Source organism: Budorcas taxicolor, chromosome 9 (assembly GCF_023091745.1).
Source record: "Budorcas taxicolor isolate Tak-1 chromosome 9, Takin1.1, whole genome shotgun sequence".
NCBI classification, from domain to species: domain Eukaryota; kingdom Metazoa; phylum Chordata; class Mammalia; order Artiodactyla; family Bovidae; genus Budorcas; species Budorcas taxicolor.
In genome coordinates this window covers 86,079,417-86,105,989 of record NC_068918.1, presented here as the reverse complement: position 1 = coordinate 86,105,989, position 26,573 = coordinate 86,079,417, and the positions used below count along the sequence as shown (strand labels likewise).

The following is a 26,573-nucleotide window of genomic DNA, read 5'->3' as shown; positions in this document are numbered from 1 at the left end:
GCCCCTGCCCAAGGCAGCCTTTCCTCAGTCGGCCCGAGACCTGTGCCTGGCACAGCCGGCCTGTGACTAATACTATAACATAATGCAGGCACGCCTCCAGACTCATTTCTGAAATAAAGGACTCACAATCATTTCCTGAAAAAAGGAGTGATAAAGCTTCACTTGGCTTTTGCCAAATGTTTGGTTACTTCGTGACAATGAAAGGCACGCTATATAACAAAGATCACCTGTCATTTCTTCTCCAGAGTCTCACGGCTCTCTGGGCAGACTTCAAGGACGCGCCTCCTCCCCCCCAGACACTGCTGCCAGCACACAGCCCCTCCGCTCCCTCCACCAGTGAGTCATCGTCATCGGAGCGTGACACTTCTCAGACAAGACGTGGCCGCGACAGAATTAAAAGCAACCGAAACTCCCCAAAATGCAAGCGCTTAACCATACTTGCTCAGTGGGTTCTGAGGTTTGCAGAATCAGAAGGCCCAAGAGCAAAACTATATAAAAATCTGGATCAGATCACAAGATACAGTGGTTACTTTGGATCAACCTGAAGGGTACAGGCTTTTGTGAGATTCTAGGTGCTTCTAGATGTTCTCTGGTCCACGGAAGCCCATTCACCTCCAGCTCTGAAGTCATCCTCTCATTTCTAAAACAATTTTCTGTAGCGAACTCTCAATGGAAAGAAAAGCCGAGGGACGACGTGGGGGCAGAGACCACACAGCTACCACCAGGGAAGGCAGAGGCCTCACTCCTCGTCACTAGGACACAGTTCGGCAGCACCCTGGGGCTGATGGTGGTGAAGCCCGAGCTCTATGGACATACCATGAACACATGCATTTCTGCTAAAGAGAAAACAGTTTATCGTCTGGGAACAAGACAGAGGTTTGGAGTCAACCCTGGGTTCAAAAACTTTCCTGGGTGAGTTACTCGGCCTCCGTGGCCCAAGTCCTTTCCTCCGTTAACTCAGAGTAACATCTGCCCAGTAGGGTTCCTGCGGAGACTGAGGGAAGGCCAGTACCGAGTGGTACCCCGGGGTCCCCCTTGCTGCCCTTCTCCAAGTAGTGGTTGGAAGACCTCATGTCAGCCAAGGTCTGAAGATAGGCCTCACCCGATCACTGGGCCCCTCTAGGGAGAGAGTTGACACTTCAATGGGCGGGAGAACAACAGCACTCTAGAGACCTTCATGGGCAAGTTCAGGGAAATCTGCACTGGACAGAAAGCCATGAACAGTTGCTGCCTCAAGGCCTGAGGCTGGTCTCTGGTGATGACCTCCTGGTGACTGTTTAAGGGCAGGTACGCCCTGGGGTTGAGGTCTTTGGGTGTCAGCACCTCACAGTGTTTCAGGCACAATCACAACTCATGGGGTCAACCACCATGTCCAGATGGTGTCATAGCATTTTCTGTATTTAATCCTACGTAATCCTCCGAGTAGGGTGTCCCTGGTAGCTCAGTCGGTAAAGAAGCCGCCTATAATGCAGGAGACCTGGGTTCGATTCCTGGGTCGGGAAGATCCCCTGGAGAAGGGACAGGCTGCCCACTTCAGTACTCTTGGGCTTCCCTGGTAGCTCAGTTGGTAGAGAAGCTGCCTGCAGTGCAGGAGACCCCGGCTCAATTCCTGGGTTGGGAAGATCCCCTGGAGAAGGGACAGGCTGCCCACTCCAGCATTCTGGGCTTCCCTGGCAGCTCAGTTGGTAAAGAAGCCACCTGCAGTGCAGGAGACTACAGTCCTGGGGTCGCAAAGAGTTGGACATGGCTGAGCAACTGAGCACAGTCCTCCTAGTTATCCCTGGAGGCAGACACAGTCCCAAGTGTACAGAAGAGCAAACTGAGGTACAGAAGTGAAGTGTCTCCTACAAGGAGTCACGACTGAGAGGCTGACTCCAGCGCCCACACTTGTGGCCACAAGGCCCACCTTCCAGGTGGCGTGAACTCCTCAGGGCGTGGAGGTCTCCACATCTGTGGCTCTATTTCAGGTGAGTGAGCAGGCATAGGGTGGTTGCCATCTCTTCCTTCTTTCTCTCACAGGGGGATATAGGAAACTGATAAGGCCTTCTTAGAGCCCGTCAAAATTAGTACATTGACCTTAACAAATAAATAAACTCACAAAAATAGAACACTCTGTTTTTACTGGGAGGTAGGTTTGCCTCCTGTGATGGTATCTACGAAGTTCCTCAGCCTAACAGTAACTGCTGATAACAGGTTCATTCCCTGCAATTTTCTGTCACTTCACCGGTCTGCATCTCTCAAAGTTGGTGAGCTCGGAGCTTATTTAAGCAACAGCTGGGAGGAGAGACAGTAAGAATTCGTTTCCTTCTAAACATACAGAAAGGCAGTTGTGAAGACTATCTATCCCTACAGAGTCAAACAGTCTAAGAAACCCCTCGTCAATAAGGTCCCGCGAGGACTCCGGCCTTGCAAATCCTCAGGTGGGACCCGAGTCATTATGCACCCGAGACGGGCGCTCCGTGCAGCCGTGCCCCCGGGGAGAGAGAGCCAGGTTGGCGCCATCAGCCACTGGAACCCACCGAGGAGTTTAAAACAGCACAGCTCGGCGGGTGTCCCGGGAGCAGTGGTTCCCCACTGAGTGGAGACAAACTGGCACTGGAAAGGAGGGGCTGACTGCCGACCACTGGTGGCCCCCCTAACTGGAACCCGACAGAGCGAGGGCTGAAACTCGGCCTGAGAAGCAGGTGCTGAGAACGGCGGGTGGAGTGCCCCCACGAGAGCACATGGAAGACGACAACGTGGGGAAAAACCTTCGCAGGGGTGCAGATACGCCCACGCCAGGAGCACTGCAGAGAGTCCAAGTCAACAGGGAAGCACAACACTGATAGTGCAAAATGACTTTGCAGATTTCAACTGCTCGGAACGTGGAGATTCTCACAACAGCTGCACGCTGGAAGATACGGAGGCGCCGTCCTTCCCCCTCCAGAGGAAGCTCGAGGAGCAGGCCCTGGCTTCACTCGCCCTCCTCTGCCCAGCCCCGAGGCACCTCCCGCTGCTCACCTGGGCCCCTCGGTCATTGACCAGCTCCACGGACCACCGGCCCTCGTACTGGATCCACACGAATATCCCGCCGTCCGCATCGCACGTGGCCAGCTTCTGGTATGGCTCGTTCCACCTCACCAGCACGACCTGGAAGATGACGAGGAAGACATTTACTGCAGAGAAGGAGCCCATGGGCATGGAAGCTGTTCACGAAGTTATCAGACCCAGAACTAAACAGAAAGTGCGGTCAAAGAAAGGACTCAAGGAGGATGGGAGGAGCGGGGAGAGGCCTGGGGGGCGGATCAGCAGAGGGAAGGATGGATGTGTCTCAGGGACTGGCCCACGTGTCAAGGCTTCTTGACAAACAGCAGGCATCTGAGCAAACCATAATAAACTCCAACACGAAAAACGGCCACCGCCACGAAAACAGAGAGCAAGCCAGGGCCTGCCTGTACCCCCACTGCCTCCCGCAGCACCAGATCACTCCTCTGATGGTCCCGTGTGGTGGGAAAGCAATTTTCTCAAAATTCATTGTGTATCTGAATCGGGGGCTCTTTATTTAGCATAGAAAGAAGAAAGGGTGGGGCCTATTTAACCTCATTTTTTCCCCAAAGTGAAACTTTCTATGTCTTTTCCAAGACGACCTTATTTCCAAATAGTTCAGCATCTAAACACGCCAATTTGGAAAAAAATACACAGTAGAAATAAGTTGCTTGTGATTTATCACAGAGGAAAGATGAAAAAATAATTAACTTCAAAACTGATGCATGTAAAAACTTAATTTTTAAATTTGATAAATTCTGAATCTGGACAAATCATTTTCATCTTTCTCAACTATCACTCCCTCAGCTACAGGTGGACCCTGCTAGGTGGTTGGTGGCATCGGCCCTCACAGAGCCCAGTAAAACCTGCAAGGATACGGGGCTATGAAGTGGTCGCAAGAAGACACAAAACCAGCACCTGGGGTCACTATGGGGCAGGTTCCAGAGTGTGGCCTGACCCGCCTGTGCTGGTGACTGAGATTTCATTCATTCAGCTCTTTTTTAAAACTCTGCATAAAGAGAGGAAAGGCTGCAATCTTCTGAGACCTGGCCATCATCAGCCAATCTAACCTGGTCAGTGGCCCCCATGCCAAGCGGATGCAAGCTCTCCACGGATGTAGGCACTGCCCACTGCCTGCTGCTGGCCCATCTGACCCTGTCCCTCCGCCAGGACCGCCTGCCTCACTCTGGTTGCCGCTCTGCAGGTGCTGCCCTCACTGCCCCCCACCTCCTGTGCCCACGGATCCAGGCTCCCTCCGCCCCAGAGCCCTGGCCACCTGAGGGATGGGTGGAGGCACCCTCGCCTCTGAACACTGATGCGCAGGAATGCCGCGAGCATGCCAAACAGCCCCGTGTAAATTATGAGTCTCATTCGGCTATAGCTTTGAACCGTGGCTGAAAACTATTGCAAGTAGGTTATTTTCAACTCCCAAAGGCATTTTAACAACAGCCAATAATACTGACTGACTGCCTATTACCAACTGTTAGGTTGCGAGGGTAGGAGTTAAGAAATCCTGGTCCGTGTGGAGTTCAGTTCACTGAACAGACGTCACATCCTGCTCCACATGCAGAGCTGGGAACATATGACAGACAGGAGGTTGATGGTGAGGAGCAACAAATCCAGACCCATTATCTTAAAGTCTAGTTTCTAAAGGGGCTTCCCTGGTGGCTCAGCAGTAAAGAATCTGCCCGCAATTTGATCCCTGGGTCGAGAAGAACCCCGGGAGAAGGAAATGGCAAACTGTTCCAGTAGTCTTGCCTGGGAAATCCCATGGACAGAGCAGCCTGGTGGGCTATACAGTCCCCTGGACCACAAAGAGTCAGACCCTACTGAGAGACCAAGACTTCCACTTTTAACTTATTCTAATTTTTTAAATTCTATATTTAAATTACTGATCCAATTCTTAAGTGTCTTTAAACGTACCAAATGTGTCATAAAATCTAGAATTTCCAAGCAGCCAACTTCATAAACTTCTTTCAGACCCAGTGGTGCCTGGCCCGAGCAGCAGTGCTCACCACAGTGTGCCACAATCTGGCCCCGAGACACGCTCACCATCCAAGCCCACAGCGACTCGTGCATTTCAGAACAGTGACGGGAGGACCCAGTGTGACAAATAAGAATGTGATCGTTTAAACTATTTACATTAAATACGGTGAACATTACTACTACGGTGAACTATCTACTATAGTCTTCCTTACAGAATAGTATTTTGATGACAAGGCATCATCATTCAGAAAACAGAGGCGAGTCCCATTTTCTATACTTTCGCCTTTTTCCTTTAACATGCATTGCCACATATGGTTGCATATTTAGTTATCATCATCAGTAAAACCTCTCCTTCAGAACAGCCTGCATAGTCACAGCATGACATGGACACAAAAGAGCAGAGGCAAAAAAATTTTTTACAGTTATTTCTAACATTAAAAATGTCTTGGTCTTGTGGTAACACTAGTGGGTGTTGGACAAACAAAAAGTTCACAGACTCGACTTCATCTTTTCGTAATTCCTGATGAGTTGAGACTCAGCAGTTAACAGAATGCAGCCCCCATTCACACACTACTTTGCTGGGAGTGTAACCGGTGTAATGGAATATAGGTGGGTTGCTCCCCTAAATTAAGAGAAATCTTTCCCGTGACTCTTGGTTTAAAAATAAAGTTTTCAAAGGCAGTGTTGTTTCCCTGGGTTAGTTTTCTCATTTCCTCTTTCGTCTGTGATTCCGAGCCGCCCGTCTTATCTCCCGGCAGCTTATTTCCTGTTCTCCCAATCCCTCCAGTCTGCCTGGCAGAGTCAGGACATACCAGAGTGCTGAGGAATTGCCAAGCGAGTGGGGCCAGCTGGGTTCTCAGTCGCCCAGATCACACAGGAGGGCGCTGAGTAGCTGCCCAGGCGTTCCAAGGCAGAGCCTTCCTTCCCTCTTAGAGGAAGATGGGGCTCCTCTTTGCTTTGGGCACAAAAGAGCTCCAGCATTAAGAATGTCAGGTGAAGCGTGCATTCTACTGAACAGAATATAAGTCAAGTTTTGACTTAGGTCTTTGATTATTCCCCCAAAATGTCAGCCTGTCACCCTCTCCAAAATAAGATTTCTATTGTTTTATAGTTATTCTTATCAATAAATACTTACGGAGGAATTCCCAGTAAAAATGCAATGCAGGTCTGTGGAAGGGCTCTTTGGGCTGTACTGTAATGCCCTCAATAAGTCACTTCACCTCCTATTTCTGGCACTATTTTTAGACAGAACAAAGCCCTAGTGTCAGCTAATCCACCTCAAGGATGTTCATCTTTTGAGACAGGAACCCTTCAAATGGTGTTGGTAGAAAAACTGATGCTTTTGAATTGTCGTGCTAGAGAAGACTCTTGAGAGTCCCTTGGATAGCAAGGAGATCAAGCCAGTCAATCCTAAAGGAAGTCAGTCCTGAATATTCACTGGAAAGACTGATACTGAAGCTCTAATACTTTGGCCACCTGATGCAAAGAACTGACTCATTAGAAAATAAGACGCTGATGCTGGGAAAGATTGAAGGCAGGAGGAGAAGGGGATGACAGAGGATGAGATGGTCGGATGGCATCACTAACTCGATGGACATGAGTTTGAGCAAGCTCCAGGAGTTGGTGATGGACAGGAAAGCCTGGCGTGCTGCAGTCCATGGGGCCACAAAGAGCTAGACATGACTGAGTGACTGAACTGATGATTCAAATGTTCCATTCTAAAACAAGGAAGTTAACCTCCTATATCTGGAAGAACATAGATAGACTACAAAAGCATCTGATTCTCAAAACAGCCTGGTACCTGGAGCAGGCATTCCCATCTTCATTTTATAGAAAAGGAAACAGGTTCAGAGAAGTTCCCTTGCCCACAGCACCCAACTGGTGGGAGGCAGAGAAGGGCTCGGAACCAGGCACACTCATCCCTGGTTCTTTGTATCTTCCTAATTACAAAGTGAAAGTCAGGCATAATCATTTTAGGAGCCTATTTTGGGGGGGATATTGATTCATACTAGGGAAACGATTGTATTCGTGAAGAATACTCAAATGGTTTTTTTTAATTAGAATGCTGAAATATCTAGTCTAGAATTTTTGACCATCCAAAATGAGCTGCAAAAAATTGTTCAGAAGGGCTTCCCTGCTGGCTCAGTGGTGAAGAATCCGCCTGCCAATCCATGCAGGAGACATGGGTTCGATCCCTGGGTTGGGAAGATCCCACACACCGTGGAGCAACTAAGCCCATCTGCCGCAGCTCCTGAGGCCCTAGTGCCCTAGAGCCCATGCTCTGCAACAAGAGAAGCTGCTGCAGTGAGACGCTTGCGCCTCTCACACACAGAGCGGGCCCTGCTCGCCACAGCCAGGGGAATCCCATGCGGCAACACGGACCCAAGCACAGCCAAAAATAATCATCAATAGAAAATAAAGAAGTGTTTTACCGTTGAGAAAACTAGAAAAACAATCTTGGGGCAGAATCAGGAGACAAGCACAAATGATGAGAAGCCCGTGAGAAGTACTTGAAAGAGAACTTTCTAACAAGGAGCAGGAGTGCTGCCTATCCGTGGAAGGGGCTGTCTTCAAAAGGAACCTGGAACGCTGGAAACAAGAGGCGGGGCAGCCAACTGCCAAGGGTACCTGGGAGCAACTCATCTAAGGGGGTGGGGCAGGGGGACTACAACTAGGGGACCTCCATATTACCATCCATCCAACTCCAAGATGACAGATCAAGGTTAAATGTGGCCTTAGCATCAGTGATGTTATGGCCTCAAAAAAAAAAAAAAGGCTGATTTAAGCTCTTAAGCATCTACCAAGTGATAAACTGCCACTAAATTCGCTGAAGGGAAATTCAATTATTAAAGTAGTTAACGTGGCTATTTGAATTAAGGTTTTATATATTATATATTATTAGTACTCTTTGTCAACCAGGTGTGTATTTTAGTGATTTATAATACATGTAACCTAGTAGATTAATTTTCAAGATGTTCCTCTCCAGCTCTCAGAGCAGCTAAGATGGCCAGATTCTCAGCATCTTGCTCTTTAAAATCCCTATCTCTCAGCCCAGCACACCGAGCATTCGGTCAGGAAACAACAGGAAACAACACTGCTCCAGGCACACGGCTAGGCTAACAACTGAAGACAGAACCTCAGCTCACCCCCTGATAGGCTGATGCTGACCCCAGCCGACAACAGGCCTCTCAGCTCCGGGGAGCAGGCCACAGCAAGAACCAAGAAGCTTCTCACTGACCACAGAAAGCCCAAGTGGCAGTCTGCTCTCTAACACCCTGCAGCTTCACTGTGTCTGAAAAAGGAACTCAGCCTAGACCATTTCTGAAGATCCCTCCAGCTCTAATACTTTGACACCCTGAATTCTATTTGGACAAGTACTAAACAAATACGGCATACCTACTCCTAAGTGCAACATCCTACAAAACTTAAATACTGATATATTTACCCCCCCAAGAGAAACATCTAGCACATGGATCATGACATACCACCTGGTAAGAGGGTGCGTAGTTGATGGGAGGGGGTGCAGCTGAGCGAATATGTTATCATAACTTGATTCAGAGTCTGACACAAAATACAAGTTTCTTCCTAAGTGCTTGCTTATGATTTTTAAAACATGAGCGATGTTGCATTCTAAGTAATTAGTTCAAGAGCTACATAAAAACCGAGTCTCCATGTATAGTGACAGTTAATTTCATGTGTCAAGTTCATTGTGCCCCTTTGGATTTTGGAGGCTACATGTCCATAATTTGAGTGTGACAATCTGGCCTGTTTACCTAGTGACCCAAAAGGCTGATGATTTTGAGTGGGGTCCAGAAGAAGAGAGAGCTCCTCATAGATCAGGCCACCGTGTGATCTGCTCTGTGGCCCAGGTCACGTGATACAGCAGATTCAGTGGTACCCAAAGCATCAGTGTCAGAAAGGGGTGCTGTCTGGAGCCTTTGGTAGAAGAATCTCGGTGCAGGCCTCGGGGTTTAGAGCACAGCCCTGCCATCTGCCATAGACAACGACTCTCCTTCTGAGAAACAGCTCTTGGCCTGAAACAGACAAAACACTTAACCATGGTCCAGCAAGTCTCCATGAGACCTGAGCTGCCCATCAGGACCTGGGTATTACCTGACCACCAGCCATAAGTTAACATATCAACATTTTGGTCAAAACTCATATGTATTTTTCCTTTTTAATCTTTTTTCTAATCACGGAAACACACACTAAGTAAAACTCAAATGTTACAGAAGTATATAAATAGAAAATGAACATTTCTTGAAACGCTGTCTTAACTATCTGGCACACATTCCTTGAGATTCGTATCTCCCGTTCCCTGGTGAACAGACCTGCATGACACCTTAATCCAAATAAATGTGCATTCACCCTCTTTCTAACAGCAAGTTTCTCACATCACTTCCCAATAACTAACTCCATTTCCTGTCATAATCTCTGCACACATTATTACCTTGCCTTCAAATAATTTCCTATTCCTCTATTTTGTATTTAAACTGAACCACAAACTCATGGACCGCTTCTGCTGTCTGTCCCCACATCACAAGACCCGGGTGCCTGGGAAGAGCAGCTCTTTGGTAAAGAGCTCGTGTTAACCAGCCAGGACTTGCTCAGGAAAGTGACAGGAGTCCTCCCCCGAGCACACCACTGACTCATCTTCATCAGAGTCCCTCAGGGTCCTCCCGAAGGTCTGTCCCACCAGAGGGCTCCTGAGGGCTCCAGGAACTGACTCAGTTTTCAGTTAGATGAGAGACCCACCACAGGGGTGAGTTTACCGACTTTCTCAGCAGACAGCCGCACGAGGGCACAAGCCAGCCACTGCTGGCCGATTGGCCTCGAGACACAGAACGCACGCGAGGACCAGAGTCATACGAGAGCCACAGAGGAGCTGGCCTCCCATGGGGAGCTTTTCCCGCCCAAATTACCCTGCACCTGCTCCCCACCTCCTGCTCGGCCACCCCACACTGAACCGCCACCTTCAGTATCTCAGGGCCGGGCACAGTCCCAGGCCGAGGGTACTGCCTGATTGTTGTCTGAATGGATTCCAAGTAGAAAAGTAGCACACTCAGGGATGGAATTACAGACTGGTGTTTAGTTTTGCTTTTTTATTGAAATATAGTTGATTTACAATGTTGGGCTTCCCTGATAGCTCAGTTGGTAAAAAATCCACCTGCAACGTGTGAGACCCGGGTTTGATTCCTGGGTCGGGAAGATCTGCTGGAGAAGGGACAGTCTACCCACTCCAGTATTTGGGGGCTTCCCTTGTGGCTTAGCTGGTAAAGAATCTGCCTGCAGTACAGGAGATCTGGGTTCCATCACTGGGTTGGGAAGATCCCCTGGAGAAGGGAACGGCTACCCACTCCAGTATTCTGGCCTGGAGAATTTCACAGACTACATAGTCCATGGGGTCTAAAAGAGTCAGACACAACTGAGCGACTTTCACTTTCACTTACAATGTTGCATTAGTTTCAGGTGTACAACAAAGTGATTCAATTATATACATACACACTTTTTCAGATTCTTTCCTTTATAGATCATTATAAGATATCGAGTACGGTTCCCTGTGCTATATAGTAGGTCCTTGTTGGTTACCATTTTATACATAGTAGTGTGTATGTGTTAATCTCAAATTCTTAAATTATCCCTCTCCCCTGCCTCATTTTTTTTCTTTTAATCAGTTAGCAGATAGCATTGACTATAGCTATTGTTTCAAAATTATTTATATCACAAAAATTAAGTGAAGAATGGATGTCTGTGAGAAAATAGAAATGAAAACAGTACAGTTTTCTACTGAAAACCACAGTCGCATTAAAATTAACTGAACTTTCTCTGACTTCGCAGTTAAAGGGAAGGAAACCAGAATTTTAAATACTCTCGTTAGAAAATCCTTGGATGCATCTCACTGTACATTTGGTTGCATTTCAACTTTTTCTGAGACATGGTTATTATGAAGATAACACCATATGGAAGAAATGAATCATCTGTGGGAGGTCAACTCAGAACTGAGTTTTGGGCGATGTTTGTGCTTTTGAAGTTCACGGCAGCACAAAAGAATTCTATTTAACTTGTCCTCAGAGCATCCCTGGGAACCTTCACAACTTTCTCAGTAAGTCAGGGAACATTCTCGTTCAACAACATACATCCAAGTTTTATCCAAGGCCTTCCCATGACTTCTCTCTGAGCCAGCATGAAGACTCAGGCTCCTAAAAATCATCCTGAATACCACAATGCTTTTGAGAGATTAATTTTAACCACATTGTGGTACAGATTGAAACACTTATACAAAACCAGATGGTCACTGAGAATTATAAAGAAGTCACATCCATTGAAAAAAAAAAAAAGAAAGAAAATAAGAACAGTGAGGAGGTGCAATCTCCACCACTAGGGTGACTCCAATGTACAGTACAAGTTAGAAGACAGCACTCTAAGTGAGCTAAGTGAGGAGCCCAGGCTCAGGCGAGCTTCGGACTGTGTGAGGAGTCTCTAGGTCTGGAGCACTCACTACCTGCTGAACGCTGCTAACGCCTCACCCACACCCTCAGCCCAAGGCTCCACCACAAAGGGGTCCCTGGAGCACCTTCAAATGGAAGGGCCCAGCACAGCTTCAGCTCTGGCACTCGCCATTGTCTGATATCTTCCGTTTAATTCTTGGGTTGTGGGAGACACTTCACACAAAGACCCAGAACGTGCGCAAAGGATGAGAAGTGTGAGCACACATTCACTGAGCTCTGTCTGAACAACAGGTCAACCTGAACCTGGATGAACAACAGGTGAACCAAAATTACCTGCAGCTGTTCTCTTCTCAACTGAGAGGCCTTACCGAGACCTTAGTTGCTGCTTGCTTACTTCAGCACACAGCCAAGAATACCATTTTGTCCCATCAATGATTCCATGTTAGGAAATGAAACCCCATCACTCTTTAAATTACACAATGCACAGAAATACACAAAATAAAGATAGCTTAGGAGGGGGGAAAGCCCTGCTGAGCTTCTTCTCAAACTGAAGTATGACTTTCACACTTTGAAAGGCTAGAATAGAAATTCTGCATTAATAACTGCATACAAAACCACTACCAAGAGGATTTAAGTCATTTTCAACAATGCAATTATTTACGAGAGATACTGAGGTGGCAGACTGCAGCATTAATAGGCAAATGACACTGGGTTTACACCCCAATTAAAATGCATAGGACACAGTGGAGGAACCTGAGGCACTTAATATATTTATTGAGCATTTGCCCTGCGCCAGACACCACGCTGGAGCTAGAGAGGCAGCCAAGTCTGGCACTTGGCTCACACGCTCGAGAAGCTCTCAGGACTAGGGGGCAGGCAAGTAACTGTCCAGCCACCGGCTCAGTGAGGTACTAGGAATGCTCTATGCGGAGGCTTTGTTAGCACAGGTCTCTGCAGGAAAGGCATTTTCAGGTGTCTCCAAACCCCCAGGGCCAGGGCACTGTTAGCATTCCCTGCAAAAACACTAATTATCTAGAATTCTTTCAAAAGGCAAGAGATTTCTGCCCAATACTCCCTTTTAGAGTGAAAATTGGGGTGGGCTTTTTGCCAGCTGCAAACAAAAAATAATAATTATAGACTCCCCAATATATTTGGCACTTGAGATTTCCCCTTCAAAATACTTCTCAGTGTTTCATTTCTGGGCATACGTGCCTCTGCAGTATAACTTACCACTAGATCTCAGTCAACAGCCTGAAATCCCTGAAATGTACTTTCAGTTCTTTTCAAACCTAAATTCCTAGTTAGTAACTCTGTATTTGCATTTAGTTCTATATTTCCATTACTAAAGTTCAACTTTTTTCCATCTTGCTGAAGATCCATTATTCTACACATCTCTAGAGCCTGTTGGCAGATGCAAACATAACATTCTTTGTGAAGGGAATTACCAAAGGCAACGTAAATGGTCAAAGAATTCAGCCACTGTTTTACTAACCTGTAAAGACAAGAGTCAACTCCATTCCATCATGAGTGCTGCTAACCAAAAACAGGGCACATGCCTTGCCAGCCCCTGGTGAGCTGCATGACCTGCTGAGCCTTGGTTTGCTCAATCTGTAAACAGAGGTGTTAGCACGTGACCAACAGGACTGCTGCAAGAGCAACTGGAGAGAAGAGTCACCACCGTTCGGTTCTAGACTTGCCATCATCTCCTGAGTTCTTCACACGTGTCACCTCCCTTAATCCTCACGCAAACCCCCTATGGGGTGATGAGGACCATCCCCACTGCAAAGGTGAGGAAACTCAGTTTAGAGGTGCTCATCAGTTTCCCTCGAGTCTCTCAGCAAGTGGAGACAGAGCCAGCAATGACCCTGGTCGGTCAGACCCCAAAGCCTGTCTTTATCTCTGAACTGCCTGCCTTCCTCTTAGAGACGACGCATGCTCAAGTCTGGGGCCAGGGCATGGGCAAGCCCCACAAGCAGCATCCACGTTAGCGGCTGCTATTAAGAAGCATATCGGTTTCTAATGCTGGTGAGGAATCCTCAGCCCAGAGAGTGGCCTGGGCGTCATATCCCACCCATGTTCTCGTGAGCAGGAAAAACCCAGCCTCTGGCCGCTGTTCCAGCCCCGAGGGCCCCACCTGCCCCAGCCTGAACCATGTGTCCTGCACCCCCTCACTCCCTCCCATTGGCTTGGCTAGGCAGTCTCCCAAAGCCCACCCCAAATGGGTGCGTCTGAGGTTCGCTCTCTGCCCAGCTCTCAGCAGGGAGAAAGCACACAGCCCTGGAGGCGACTGTGCCCTTCACCCTGTGTCTCTGACTGCAGGAGTCAGCTGGATCCTGGCCCCGCTCAACCCACGCCGCCTACTCCCTCTCCCCTAAGAGCCCCTCCTTCAGTAAACTGTTCCAACCCCCATGGGGCAACGACTCAGACCCCATCTCAGACTCTGCTTTGAGGGCACCAAACCAGAGATGCTCTGTAAGTTTGCAAGATGAGAAACTTGGTCAGTGGCTCACAAAGTCCTGCCCCAGGTTCAGCAGCACAGAACCACCCGGGAATTTGTGGGAAAATGCAAATTGTCGGGCTGCGGAAGACCAGGTGATCAGAAATTCTGGGTTGGGCTTTTGGCAACTCCTCAGCAGAGTCTCACAAAACCGGTCTGGGAGCTCCCTGGGCCCTGAAGGCAGGGCAGTGATGGCACCCAGGGACTGAAAGATGCTTCAGCTCCAGGTGCACCTCCTACCAGGCACTTCAGGAAGGGCACTCGCGAGAGGCCTGAGCAGCAGGAAAACACACACACGCAGACAGACACACACACACACAAGGGAGAAGGCAACAGGGAGGGAGAGCCTCTGCGTGTGTTCAGAACTTATTTCTCCAGCAGAAATAGGAAAGGTAAGATTGACTGTAAAATTTTTGGTAAGAGCAAGGGACTGAATTGGAAAAGGGAGGCCATTTGCAGTTAAACTTTACACAAAGTCAAGAGAAGTCTGGGTCTTCACATTTACAGGGCTGAAAATTCCTATTGTCGGGTGGAAGCCTGATCAACAGCCCCGGGCAGACTGCAGTCACATGGCTGACTCCTGACCATTTTGAACATGAGGTCATTTTTCAAGAGGACAGAAACCATCGACCAAAGACTCTAGTGAAGAAGAGCACACAGGCCACCTTGGAAGGAAAACGTGCCAGCACGAGGTGAAGAGGGCTGTGGTCCTGACCACATGGCAGAGGCCTCGCTGACCCCCGTGGAGTCTCAGGACTGGCTCAGGGCTCAGCAGGCAAACTCCACAACCACCTCCCACTGACCCAGCAGCCCAGCTGCAGGTGCCCCGGGTGTGCCCAAGGCAATCCGCGGGATACGGGGAGATGGCAAACAAAAATTTTATTGATAATATTTAATATATGAACTACAGTGGGGTCCCCTTTCCCAGACTGGGAATGGTTACCCAGTTGAGCTACGACAGGTCGGGCCCCGGCGGGGAGCAGGAGCTGTATGGGGCCCTACACACCCAGGGCCGGGTTCAATGTGTGCTCAGCTTAACTAAGCCAGCCTCACAGAGAGGATGACCGGCTTTGAAAGGACACTTCCAAGGAAAACAAAGGAGAAGATAAAACTAATTATGCAGTACAAGCACAAACAAGAAAATGGCAGGACTGACGTTTTTCCTACGGTCAGAATGGGTCTTCACCAGCCAGAAAAGTACAGGGCTGATCCAGATAGATCTGACAGCACATGGCTTCCATGTGTGTATAAAACATATATGGATACTAACCACGTATGTATGTGTCTGTGTCAGTGCGTCAGTCGCTCAGCCGTGTCTCACTCTCTGTGACCACATGGACTGCAGCCCACCAGGCTCCTCTGTCCATGGGATCTTCCAGGCAAGAATACTGGTATGGGTTGCCATTTCCTTCTCCAGGGGATCTTCCCAACCCAGGGACTGAACCCACAACTACTGCACTGGCTGGTGGATTCTTTTCCACTGAGCCATGAGGGAACTTCACCAGCTCCAGCCCTGGGCGGTCACACCAGGTGGTGAGCTACATTCATGACAGGAGCCTGCCTGCCGTAAGCCTGGCATGGAGAAGAGGTGAAGCCTTTCCCCCACATGGCATTTACCAGGGGTGACGGGCTGGCTTCACAGATCAGAGCAGCCAGAGACTGCAGGTGCCCCAGGGTTGGCCCGCGGGCCCAGTAAGGGAGGTGGGACCTCGGCTGTGGGTTGGGGCACTTGGTACACCTGCGTGGTCATGACCCAGATGAGAGTCAGGACACATCCCCCAAATGCATGGCACACGCTGCATGCTGGAGAGTTTACAAGGAAGGAACTTGAGAAACAGAAGGAACACAAAGGACTCTGACCCGCCCTCATCCTTCTCCCCCAAAGCAGCCCCTCAGATCCTCATGTCGGAGGTGGCCTCCCTGAACCTGAGGGATGGAGGGACGTGAGAGGGCTGGATGGACCAGGCCTTGCTAGGTCACCCCAGTTCCCTGCGCTGAGCCACGGCCCTTCTGTCCTATCATGTTCCCACCACCCCCCTCTCATCAAGCCAGCACCAGACACCCAGGATTAAGCACGGCTTCATGGCTCATTTCCTCACGATGGCTCTCATCTCATGTAACACTTACATTAAACAATTGTGCGGGCTTTACACTTGTTTGTCTCTCTCTTGTTAGGAGACCCAGCTGAGAACGGAAGATGGGTACAGGAGACGCTTACTCCTCCTCGACCCACTAGCCTGCTGGAGCCGAGGGAGTCAGGCCAGTGTGAAGCTAACCTGGACAGTTTTCTGGGTTTCCGTCTGCCCTCATCAACGCCTAGTGTCTTTCTGACTCAAAACATTCAAAATTTCATGATATATGAAAAAGCAGGAAGTCATCAATGTATTTCATACAACAAAATAAACCTAGTCTCCATAAACGAGAAGGACAGGACTGCCAACCTAACAAAAGCAGTATTACAGCTCCACCTGGGCCCTGCATGAGCTGGTTCTGCAGATGAGGACAAGGGCCGAGGCCACGCATCAGCCAAGGGGGTCTACGTCTTAATGCAGTCACAAAGAATGTCCCAAAGCCCATGGGCTTGTCTCCTGGTTACGCCTCAGACCCTTGGGGGCGAGCTGGGGGCTGATGGGCTGGTGGGGATTCCAGTGTCAGTGCCAGCGTCCATGGCAGTGGAGAGAGCGGGGCCGGGGAAAACCAGGCAGTGCTGTTCGAGGCTTTGTACATAATCCATTGGCCAAAGCCAATGAATGGAAACATCTAACTTGAAGTGAAGGAGACGGACAGTCCTGCATGATCCTGGACAAGTTGGGATGCCAGCACAGGGATCCCATCCAGGCTCTGGGAGGCACCTCTGGCTCCGGCCTCATTACTCTCAGAGGCAGGTGCCCACCCTGCAGGCAGACGTTTCTCTAAGGCCGTCCCAGGACAGCATCCATGCTCTCAGGACCACGGCTAAACTTCCCTCCGGTTGCTCTCCACGTGGCTGTCAGCTAACACCTGAAGTTCATCGTATTGTTGAAAATCCCTCTTGCAGAGCCAGCACAGTCTCACTTTTCATAATTACATCAGCTAATCCCAGCACGGCCCACTCTCTCAACCCCTGGTTGATGTCCTGTAAAGATAAAGCAGCTGAAGCCTGCCCACTCCAGCTGTCCTACCACGGGTCACAGACAGAAGGCAGCTCGGCCACTTACTCCAGGATTCTGGAAGTGAGGGCTTAGGACAGTGGCATGGACATTTCTTGCAGGGAAGTTAAAACAAGTCAGAAAACAAACCTCTCCCACTTAGACTATTGAAGTAAAACATCTTGAGTTGTATCACAATGTACATGTATGTGTGTTGAAAAAGCAGTCTGCGAGGAGATACCACAAGGTACCTTCAGGATGTGGGATTACAGAAGGTTTTTATATACCTCCTGCTGTATATTTTTTTCCAAAATAAATAGATTTCTATAAATCTGAATATAAAAGATTACATAAAATGAGAAAAGATGCATTCATTTGTTCCCTTTAGCATATTTTCAAAGGATCCATTTCAGAACAGTGAATGCCTTTTGTATGCATTACCTCTTTCACGCTACCTTTTTAAAGCACTGAATCTGATGTAAAGAAAGCAAAACTAATTATCACAGTAGCTACCTGATTTGTAAACCTGAACCTGTTTCAAAGAAGCAGCAGAGTTAAGCTTTCTGTCAATGTTTCTTAATCATCTGACTCAACTGCCTAAAAATAAGGATAATTTTTTGCCAAGAACATAATAAGTGTCAAAGTGAGCATGAGGGCAAGGCGACAGGGAAGACAGCAGCGGGCTGGGTGTGACGGCGGGGCTGGAGGGGAGGCGGTGGTAAGGGCGGCCTGCTTCACCAGGGCCGGCTGTTTGCCTGGCCTTCTGCTGACAGTGTTACACGCACGTCCCCACTGGACTCTTGAGGGTTACTTCACTAAGAAGGACTCCGACTATCCAGTCTCCTCCATCCTGGGACGAGAGGGCGGAGGCCGAGGAAGACTTGCTCAAGGCCTCGGAGCTGCTGGAGGCCGGGCCGCGCTGCGAGATACGGGCATCTGAGCCCAGAGCCAGCAGTGTACCCCTCGCCCACGTCACTCTGCCATCCAGTGTAGAGCAGAACTGTGCAGGCGTCACATCACTGTAGACAGACAACTTTCCAACCTTTGAGGCAACAGGAGAAAGTCAAAGAAGAACAGTCAACCCGACGTGAAAACCCCCGCGCGTGTCCATCAGGTCCGAGTGGACACCCCCGTTTCTCTGAGTCTGGGGACGCCCCGTCCGCCCTGCGTGCTTGTGCCAGGACCGCCTGTCACTGAGCCTCCCCGCCAGCTGGCCGGGGCAACCAGGACTCATGCCACCCGCCAGGCCTTCCCCGCGGCTGCTGGCTGACAGCTCCTGGGGGAGGGGATCCACCTTTCACTGGGCGCTAGGAGCTGCTGAGGTCATGAAAGCTGGGGGCTATCAGAACCACCCCCATGAAAGATCTGACGAGCAAACACAATCGACATGTGGAAAAAGCGCAGCGGAAGATGCCACTTGATGTGTGGACGAAATATGCCCAAGCCAGGCCAACCCAGGGCATTTCAGTCATGAGAGGCAATAAATTCTGTATTTTGGGCAAAGTTAAAATCAGATTTTATACAACTTGCAACCAAAAAAAATGTAACTAATGCTAACTGAAACTGTGAAATTAGTAAATTTAAAAGACGAAAACAAACTAGGAAAAATATGTCTATCACATACAATAAAGAATTCAGTTCAGTTCAGTTAAGTTCAGTTGCTCAGTCGTGTCCGACTCTTCGCGACCCCATGAATCGCAGCACGCCAGGCCTCCCTGTCCATCACCATCTCCCGGAGTTCACTCAGACTCACGTCCATCGAGTCAGTGATGCCATCCAGCCATCTCATCCTCGGTCGTCCCCTTCTCCTCCTGCCCCCAATCCCTCCCAGCATCAGAGTCTTTTCCAATGAGTCAACACTTCACATGAGGTGGCCAAAGTACTGGAGCTTCATCTTAAGCATCATTCCTTCCAAAGAAATCCCAGAGTTGATCTCCTTCAGAATGGACTGGTTGGATCTCCTTGCAGTCCAAGGGACTCTCAAGAGTCTTCTCCAACACCACAGTTCAAAAGCATCAGTTCTTCGGTGCTCAGCCTTCTTCACAGTCCAACTCTCACATCCATACATGACCATAGGAAAAACCATAGCCTTGACTAGACAGACCTTAGTCAGCAAAGTAATGTCTCTGCTTTTCCATATGCTATCTAGGTTGGTCATAACTTTTCTTCCAAGGAGTAAGCGTCTTTTAATTTCATGGCTGCAGTCACCATCTGCAGTGATTTTGGATCCCAAAAAAATAAAGTCTGACACTGTTTCTATTGTTTCCCCATCTATTTCCCATGAAGTGATGGGACCAGATGCCATGATCTTCGTTTTCTGAACATTGAGCTTTAAGCCAACTTTTTCGCTCTCCTCTTTCACTTTCATCAAGAGGCTTTTTAGTTCCTCTTCACTTTCTGCCATAAGGGTGGCATCATCTGCATATCTGAGGTTATCGATATTTCTCCTGGAAATCTTGATTCCAGCTTGTGTTTCTTCCAGTCCAGCGTTTCTCATGATGTACTCTGCAGAGAAGTTAAATAAGCGGGGTGACAATATACAGCCTTGATGTACTCCTTTTCCCACTTGGAACCAGTCTGTTGTTCCATGTCCAGTTCTAACTGTTGCTTCCTGACCTGCATACAGATTTCTCAAGAGGCATAGAAAATGTTAAATAAATAACAGGAAATTCTCAGTTTCCCTAGTGGGTCCTGAAATACAACTGTAGACAGAGAGACATGGTGGCCGTGTAGGAGGGTGGAGGGCTCACCCATTATCCAATCCCAACAGGCCCCTTCCCTGTCTGCCTCTGCTCATCTCCAAGGCTCCCTCTCCCTGGAGTCAGGACTGGCCACAGAACATCGCTCAGCGGTAAAGAATCTGCCTGCAGTTCAGGAGACACCGGAGTCACGGCTTCGATCGTTGGGTCAGAAGATCCCCTCGAGGAGGAAATGGCAACCCACTCCAGTATTCTTGCCTGAAAAATCCCGTGGACAGAGCAGCCTGTCAAGCTCTTATGTCCTGAGACTTTTACGTTGCAAAAGAGCCGGACATAACTGAGCACTGGCCAATGAGATGTGAGCAGAAAGCAGCGGAAACCACCCTACCATGCTTTCTCTCACCCTAAACTCTACTACTGTGGAGTGAGCTGCAGCAGTCATCTTGTGACCATGAGGAAAAGGCCAAGAGAAGGGCAGAGACACTGCCTCAGGCTTTCAGAACAACAGCTGCAGCCACTTGCCTCTGAACCTCCTGTTATGTGACTCACCATCCTATTTCTATGAGCTACACTTAAGCGTACTGTGTCATTTCTTTCAGCATATATCATTGAGTGCCCACCACATTCCAGGCACTTCTCTGAGGCTCCAGGAACACACAGTGGGCAAAGCAGAAAAGGCTTCATCTTGTGGTGCTTCCCTACAGCACACAGGAAAGCACGCCTAAGCACTACAGATAACATGAGTGTCTATTCACAAGCACCACTGACAAGCATAACAACAAAAGGTCACTGTGAAACATGACATCCTATGCTGGCAAAGGCAGGATAAAACCGCAATCCTCACAGACAGCCTGGTACCCACTGGAAAGCAAGCAGACCACACGAATCAAAGCAGTCCATTCCCACTCCTAACTCGTCCTCATTAATCCAATAATCCCATGTCTTTTACACCAGGTATGGAAATACATTTGGAAGCCATTCAATTGTTGCTGTTCACTCGCTCAGTCATGTCTCTTTGTGACCCCATGGATGCAGCACGCCAGACTTCCCTGTCCTTCACCATCTCACGGAGTTTCCTCAAACTCATGTCCACTGAGTTGGTGATGCCATCCAACTACCTCATCCTCTGTCATCCCCTTCTCCTCCTGCCCTCAATCTTCTCCAGCACCAAGGTCTTTTCCAATGAGTCAGCTCTTTGCATCAGGTGGCCAAAGCATTGGAGCTACAGCTTCAGCATCAGTCCTTCCAATGAATATTCAGGACTGATATCCTTTAGGATGGACTGGTTGGATCTCCTTGCAGTCCAAGGGACTCTCAAGAGTCTTCTCTAACACCACAATTCGAAAGCATCAATTCTTCGGCACTCAGCTTTCTTTATGGTCCAACTCTCACATCCATACATGACTACTAGGAAAACCATAGCTTTGACTACATGGACTTTTGTTAGCAAAGTAATGTCTCTGCTTTTTAATACACTGTCTAGGTTCATCATAGCTTTTTTTCCAAGCAGCAAGTGTCTTTTAGTTTCATGGCTGCAGTCTCCATCTATAGTAATTCTGGAGCCCGAGAAAATAAAAACTATTGGTGCTTCTACTTTTTCCCCCTTCTATTTGCCATTCAGTATTTCTGCTCTTTTTAAAATTTTATCTTAGGGGAAACATGCAGTTGCTAAGAGAAGAATATTTTTTCACATACTCACCAAATTTGCTTTTTATGTTTAAATTTCCTGAGCAAACCCTCATAAGGTACAACTGATTCTAAACTATCACTAATGATTATTTGCCTTTCGTCACAACTCCTCTGTGAACCTGTCCTATGGGCATAATGCACTTTAAACATGCAATTACTAAAAGGAAACAGAGAAGAAAAGCTTATTCTTAATAAAAGAATACCTTGCTGTATACAATGGCCATATTTGGTATTCAATTTTTCAAGATATATTCATATTCCACTTCATAATAAAGTATCTCCTTATGGTTTTCATTTTAAATTTTACAAAAGGAAATAAATACCAATGCTCATCTCCTACCTGCCCCCAGACATAAATACATACACAGACACTATACTATTTAAAGAAAGAAATCCTTATGATATGAAAGTTGTGTCCATGCTGTTTTTTATTATTTCAAGGGTTTCCTTTTTATTCCTATTTTTTAATAAACATAGTACCCATACAAAATAAACGTGCTAGCTGAGTGAAACTCTTCACTCTTGAGTTTTTAGTTTCCGCAGAACTATTCCATTAACGGCATTTTTTTCTCTTCTCTATCATCTGACTTCTCAGTTACTTGGTACACAAGCTGCCATCTTCTCAGATCTCCTATTTGCTCCTTCCCTGCTGCGATCTGACTTTCCATCTGTTTAATAGCAATGACTTCTCCTTACCTGAGGAACTGTCTCCTAAACACCCTGTAGATGGTCTCTAGAGACACATCCAGTTACAGAATGTAGTTGAGGAAATGAAGTATAAAGATTGGTAGGTCTAACAGAAAGGGTCAACCTTCTGTTCAGATGAGGTTGAACACTTTGTGATAAAGTTACCTTTAGGAAGAAGTCAACAGTACAACTACGTTTGTAGACAGTTGCTGCCAGGAGAACAACAGTCCTTACTGCAGTAAGTGACACATGGAATCAGACTTTTTTAAGCTGGAGATGCTAACATATTAATAAGGAGAAAAAAACAAACATCCACCAATACATGGCTGAATAATTAAATAAATAATAGGCCATCCATTTATCTGAATAACAATCTTTTTGTCTCTTTTTGTTTTTGAAAAAATGTACTGACAAAGAAGTTGTCATACAGAAGAAAAGTTATGTAAAGAAAAAAGCGAGTTGCTGGTCAGGTGTACCAGGATTTAACTGTTTTATGAAAAGCTGTGGACATCATGCACACATTTAAAATTACCTATTAATTTATTTCGCAACATCAGATCTTACTTGCAGCATGCAGGATTTTCGATTTTCGTTGCAAGAGGTGGAATCTTTAGTTGTGGCATATGAACTCTTGGTTGCAGCATGTGGGATCTAGTTCCCTGACCAGAGACTGAACCTGGGCCCCCTGCATTGGGAGCACAGAGTCTTAGCCACTGGCCCACCAGGGAAGTCCCTTATGTACATGTTATGTTCCTTTTTGCCCATTCTTATGTGCACAAAAAAGCACACAAGAATACCGAACTGTTATCAACAGTTGCTTCCCCAGATATCGGAGATGGTATTTTACGTAATGTATTTCTTTACTTCTTACTATACACACGAACGACTTATGTTTTAAACATGTTTCAACACCATTAAAACCAAGTAAAACTACCTAGCCTGGTTGTTTATTCACATGCACATGAATTTTTGTTCAACAACCTGAACTGGGCTATACTCTCTAACAGACACTGTAACCTTAAATCAAAGGAGCTTTCCACCCTTGAGGTGGAGGGGTACCACTGGGCTCTGGCCATCTTCTGGCCAGATCCACACTCATCAACAGAAACTCTGTCAAAAGCGTTGTTTCCCAACTCCAAGGAGAGAGGCAAACCACAGAGTTATTACAGCCCTTACAGCATTTTGTGATTAATATTAATTAAAACCTAAGAAATAATTTGTACAATAAAATCTCCACATCCATTTCTCTTGATCTCAATCAAAACATTTATTTTTATGTAAATGATAAGAAAGTTCAGGGGGGAAAATGCTGTCTCACTTTTATCTCAGGGAAAAGATGCCTTTTACTGATTTTAGTTGAGGGGTTTAGTGAGAAAATTAAATCCTCTGAAACTAAGATACTTTCAACAAAACCTATCAGAGCTGGCAAAACTAGGAAACTATTTATTTCGGTTTCATGCATCTCCGTGAAACACAGATCAGCAAACTGCATCATCTTGAGCTGGGACCTTCCCCTTCAAACCTAAGATCCGAATCAGAATTGCTGAATGCCAGACAGGGTGACAACAGGCCTCTGCTCGCCTCATAGCTCAGCTGGTAAAGAACCTACCTGCAGTGCAGGAGACCCCAGTTCGATCCCTGGGACAGAATGATCCGCTGGAGAAGGGATGGGCTACCCACTCCAGTATTCTTGGGCTTCCCTGGTGGCTCAGCTGGTAAAGAATCCGCCTGCAATGTGGGAGACTTGGGTTCGATCCCTTGGTCAGGAAGATCCCCTGGAGAAGGGAAAGGCTACCCCACTCCAGTATTCTGGCCTGGAGAATTCCATGGACTGTAGAGTCCATGGGGTCACAAAGGTCATGACTGAGCAACTTTCACTTTCACTCCCCAGTAAATACTGGCAATCACCATGGCAACTGCCACTCTTGCTGTCACCAACTCAGGAAAACTGTGATCCAGTCTAGCCTAGCCTGTGCTTTGCAGTTCTTAGTAAGATTTCAATTGTGATACTAACTGACCATAATTTACAGAGTTACTTTACTTTTGACCATAATTCACAGAGTTTACTTTGATAACTTCAGGAAGCTATTTTTTTAACTTAAAAAATTATTTTCTAGGTGAGTGTTTTTTCCCCAAAAATAACATAATTATTCCTGTGCAGAAAAACTATATCTTTGATGAGGGCTTTGTTTGATTCATCAGAAAAGAAGTGTATTATTTTTTTCTAACAATCTTATACAATGAGACCAATTTTATTACCAATCTTCTATTTAAACAAAATTTCAAGGCTATTTATTTGCTAGTTAAGCACAGAAATTACTAAGTCCTATACTGTATGAATTGAATTTGGCAATCTGCTATAATAGAGAACAGAAAAGATGTCATTATTTGTATTTACTCTGGCTAAACCATTTGAGATACTTAAATCTCTTAAAGCAGTAATTTTCTCCAAGCAACTACGTTATATGCATTAAAGGAAGAGAGCAGAACTGATCGTGGAATTTACTTTTGGAGGCAAGGACTCTGAGTTGCTCACATGCACATTCATGAATATGATTTGAATATGAAAACTGCGTTGAGTTTGTAAAGATTCAATAAAGGCAGGTCACTTAAAAAGATTTCCGTTCAATTAGCTGAGGGTGACAGGCAGTCAACAATTAAAGACAATCATTTACACAGTGTGCCTACCTTTTCCTTCCAAGTGGCTTTCGAGTTCTGCTCACAATAAAGGGTTGTAATCATTACACTGTTCAGGAAAGCTTTAAATAGGCAAATTGTACCGTACATAAATTATATCTCAGTAAAACTGTTTTAAAAAAAGAAGTTGGGGTGTGTGTGTGTGCCTCAGGGTAAATGGGGAGCGAGTGGTAAGACAGCCTGACACCCCAAGAGAACCTTCCTTGAGTAAAACACTGGTAGTGCGGTATTTCATGGCAAGCAGCACATACCTTGGACAATGGGAAAAAACATCATGGAGTGAACATATGGAAAAACTACTGGTTAATCTGCTGCTCAGAAATTATGCTTTAAGTCAAAGTAATGTTTAAGAAAGCAATGCCAAAGAATGCTCAAACTACCGGCGAATTACACTCATCTCACACACAAGGAGAGTAATGCTCAAAATTCTCCAAGCCAGGCTTCAACAGTACTTGAACCGAGAACTTCCAAACGTTCAAGTTGGATTTAGAAAAGGCAGAGGAACCAGAGATCAAATTGCCAAGATCCATTGGATCATAGAAAAAGCAAGAGAATTCCAGAAAAACATCTAGTTCTGCTTTATTGACTACATCAAAGGCTTTGACTGTGTGGATCACAGCAAACTGGAAAATTCTTCAAGAGATGGGAATACCAGACCACCTGACCTGCCTCCTGAGAAATCTGTATGCAGGTCAAGAAGCAACAGTTAGAACCAAACATGGAACAACAGACTGGTTCCAAACTGGGAAAGGAGTACATCAAGGCGGTATATTGTCAGCCTGCTTATTTAACTTATATGCAGAGTACATCATGAGAAATGCCAGGTGGGATGACGCACAAGCTAGAATCAAGATTGCCAGGAGAAATATCAATAACCTCAGATATGCAGATGACACCACCCTATGGCAGAAAGCAAAGAGGAACTAAACAGCCTCTTGATGAGAGTGAAAGTAGAGAGTGAAAAAGCTGGCTGAAAACTCAACATTCAAAAAACTAAGATCATGGCATCTGGTCCCATCACTTCATGCAAACAGATGGGGAAACAATGGAAACAGTGACAGAATTTATTTTGGGGGGCTCCAAAATCACTACAGATATTGACCACAGCCACGAAATTAAAAGACGCTTGCTCCTTGGAAGAAAAGCTATGACAAACCTAGAAAGTGTATTAAAAAGTAGAGACATTACTTTGCCAACAAAGGTCCACCTAGTCAAAGCTATGGTTTTTCCAGCAGTCATGTATGGATGTGAGAGTTGGACCATAAAGAAAGCTGAGCACCGAAGAATTGATGCTTTTGAACTATGGAGTTGGAGAAGAATCTTGAGAGTTCCTTGGACTGAAAGGAGATCCAGCCAGTCAATCCTAAAGGAAATCAGTCCTGAATATTCATTGGAGGCACTGATGCTGAAGCTGAAGCGGTGTTGGAGAAGAATCTTGAGAGTTCCTTGGACTGAAAGGAGATCCAGTCAGTCAATCCTAAAGGAAATCAGTCCTGAATATTCACTGGAAGGACTGATACTGAAGCTGAAGCTCCAATACTTGGCCACCTGATGCGAAGAACTGACTCATTGGAAAAGACCCTGATGCTGGGAAAGATTGAAGGCAGGAGGAGAAGGGGACGACAAAGGATGAGACGGTTAGATGGCATTACCGACTTGACGGACATGAGTTTGAGTAAGCTCCGGGAGTTGGTGATGGACAGGGAAGTCTGGCGTG

General features: G+C 46.9%; 1 protein-coding gene across 1 annotated transcript in view; it reads right to left on the bottom strand.

Annotated features, from left to right (window-relative positions):
- The window catches only part of TULP4 (TUB like protein 4), a 143,681-nt gene that overhangs the window by 64,442 nt on the left and 52,666 nt on the right, over positions 1 to 26,573 (bottom strand). Inside the window, exon 2 of the mRNA XM_052645691.1 lies at positions 3,001 to 3,129. Within this exon, the coding sequence (XP_052501651.1) occupies positions 3,001 to 3,129 (129 nt within the window). The remainder of the gene's footprint in view (positions 1 to 3,000; positions 3,130 to 26,573) is intronic.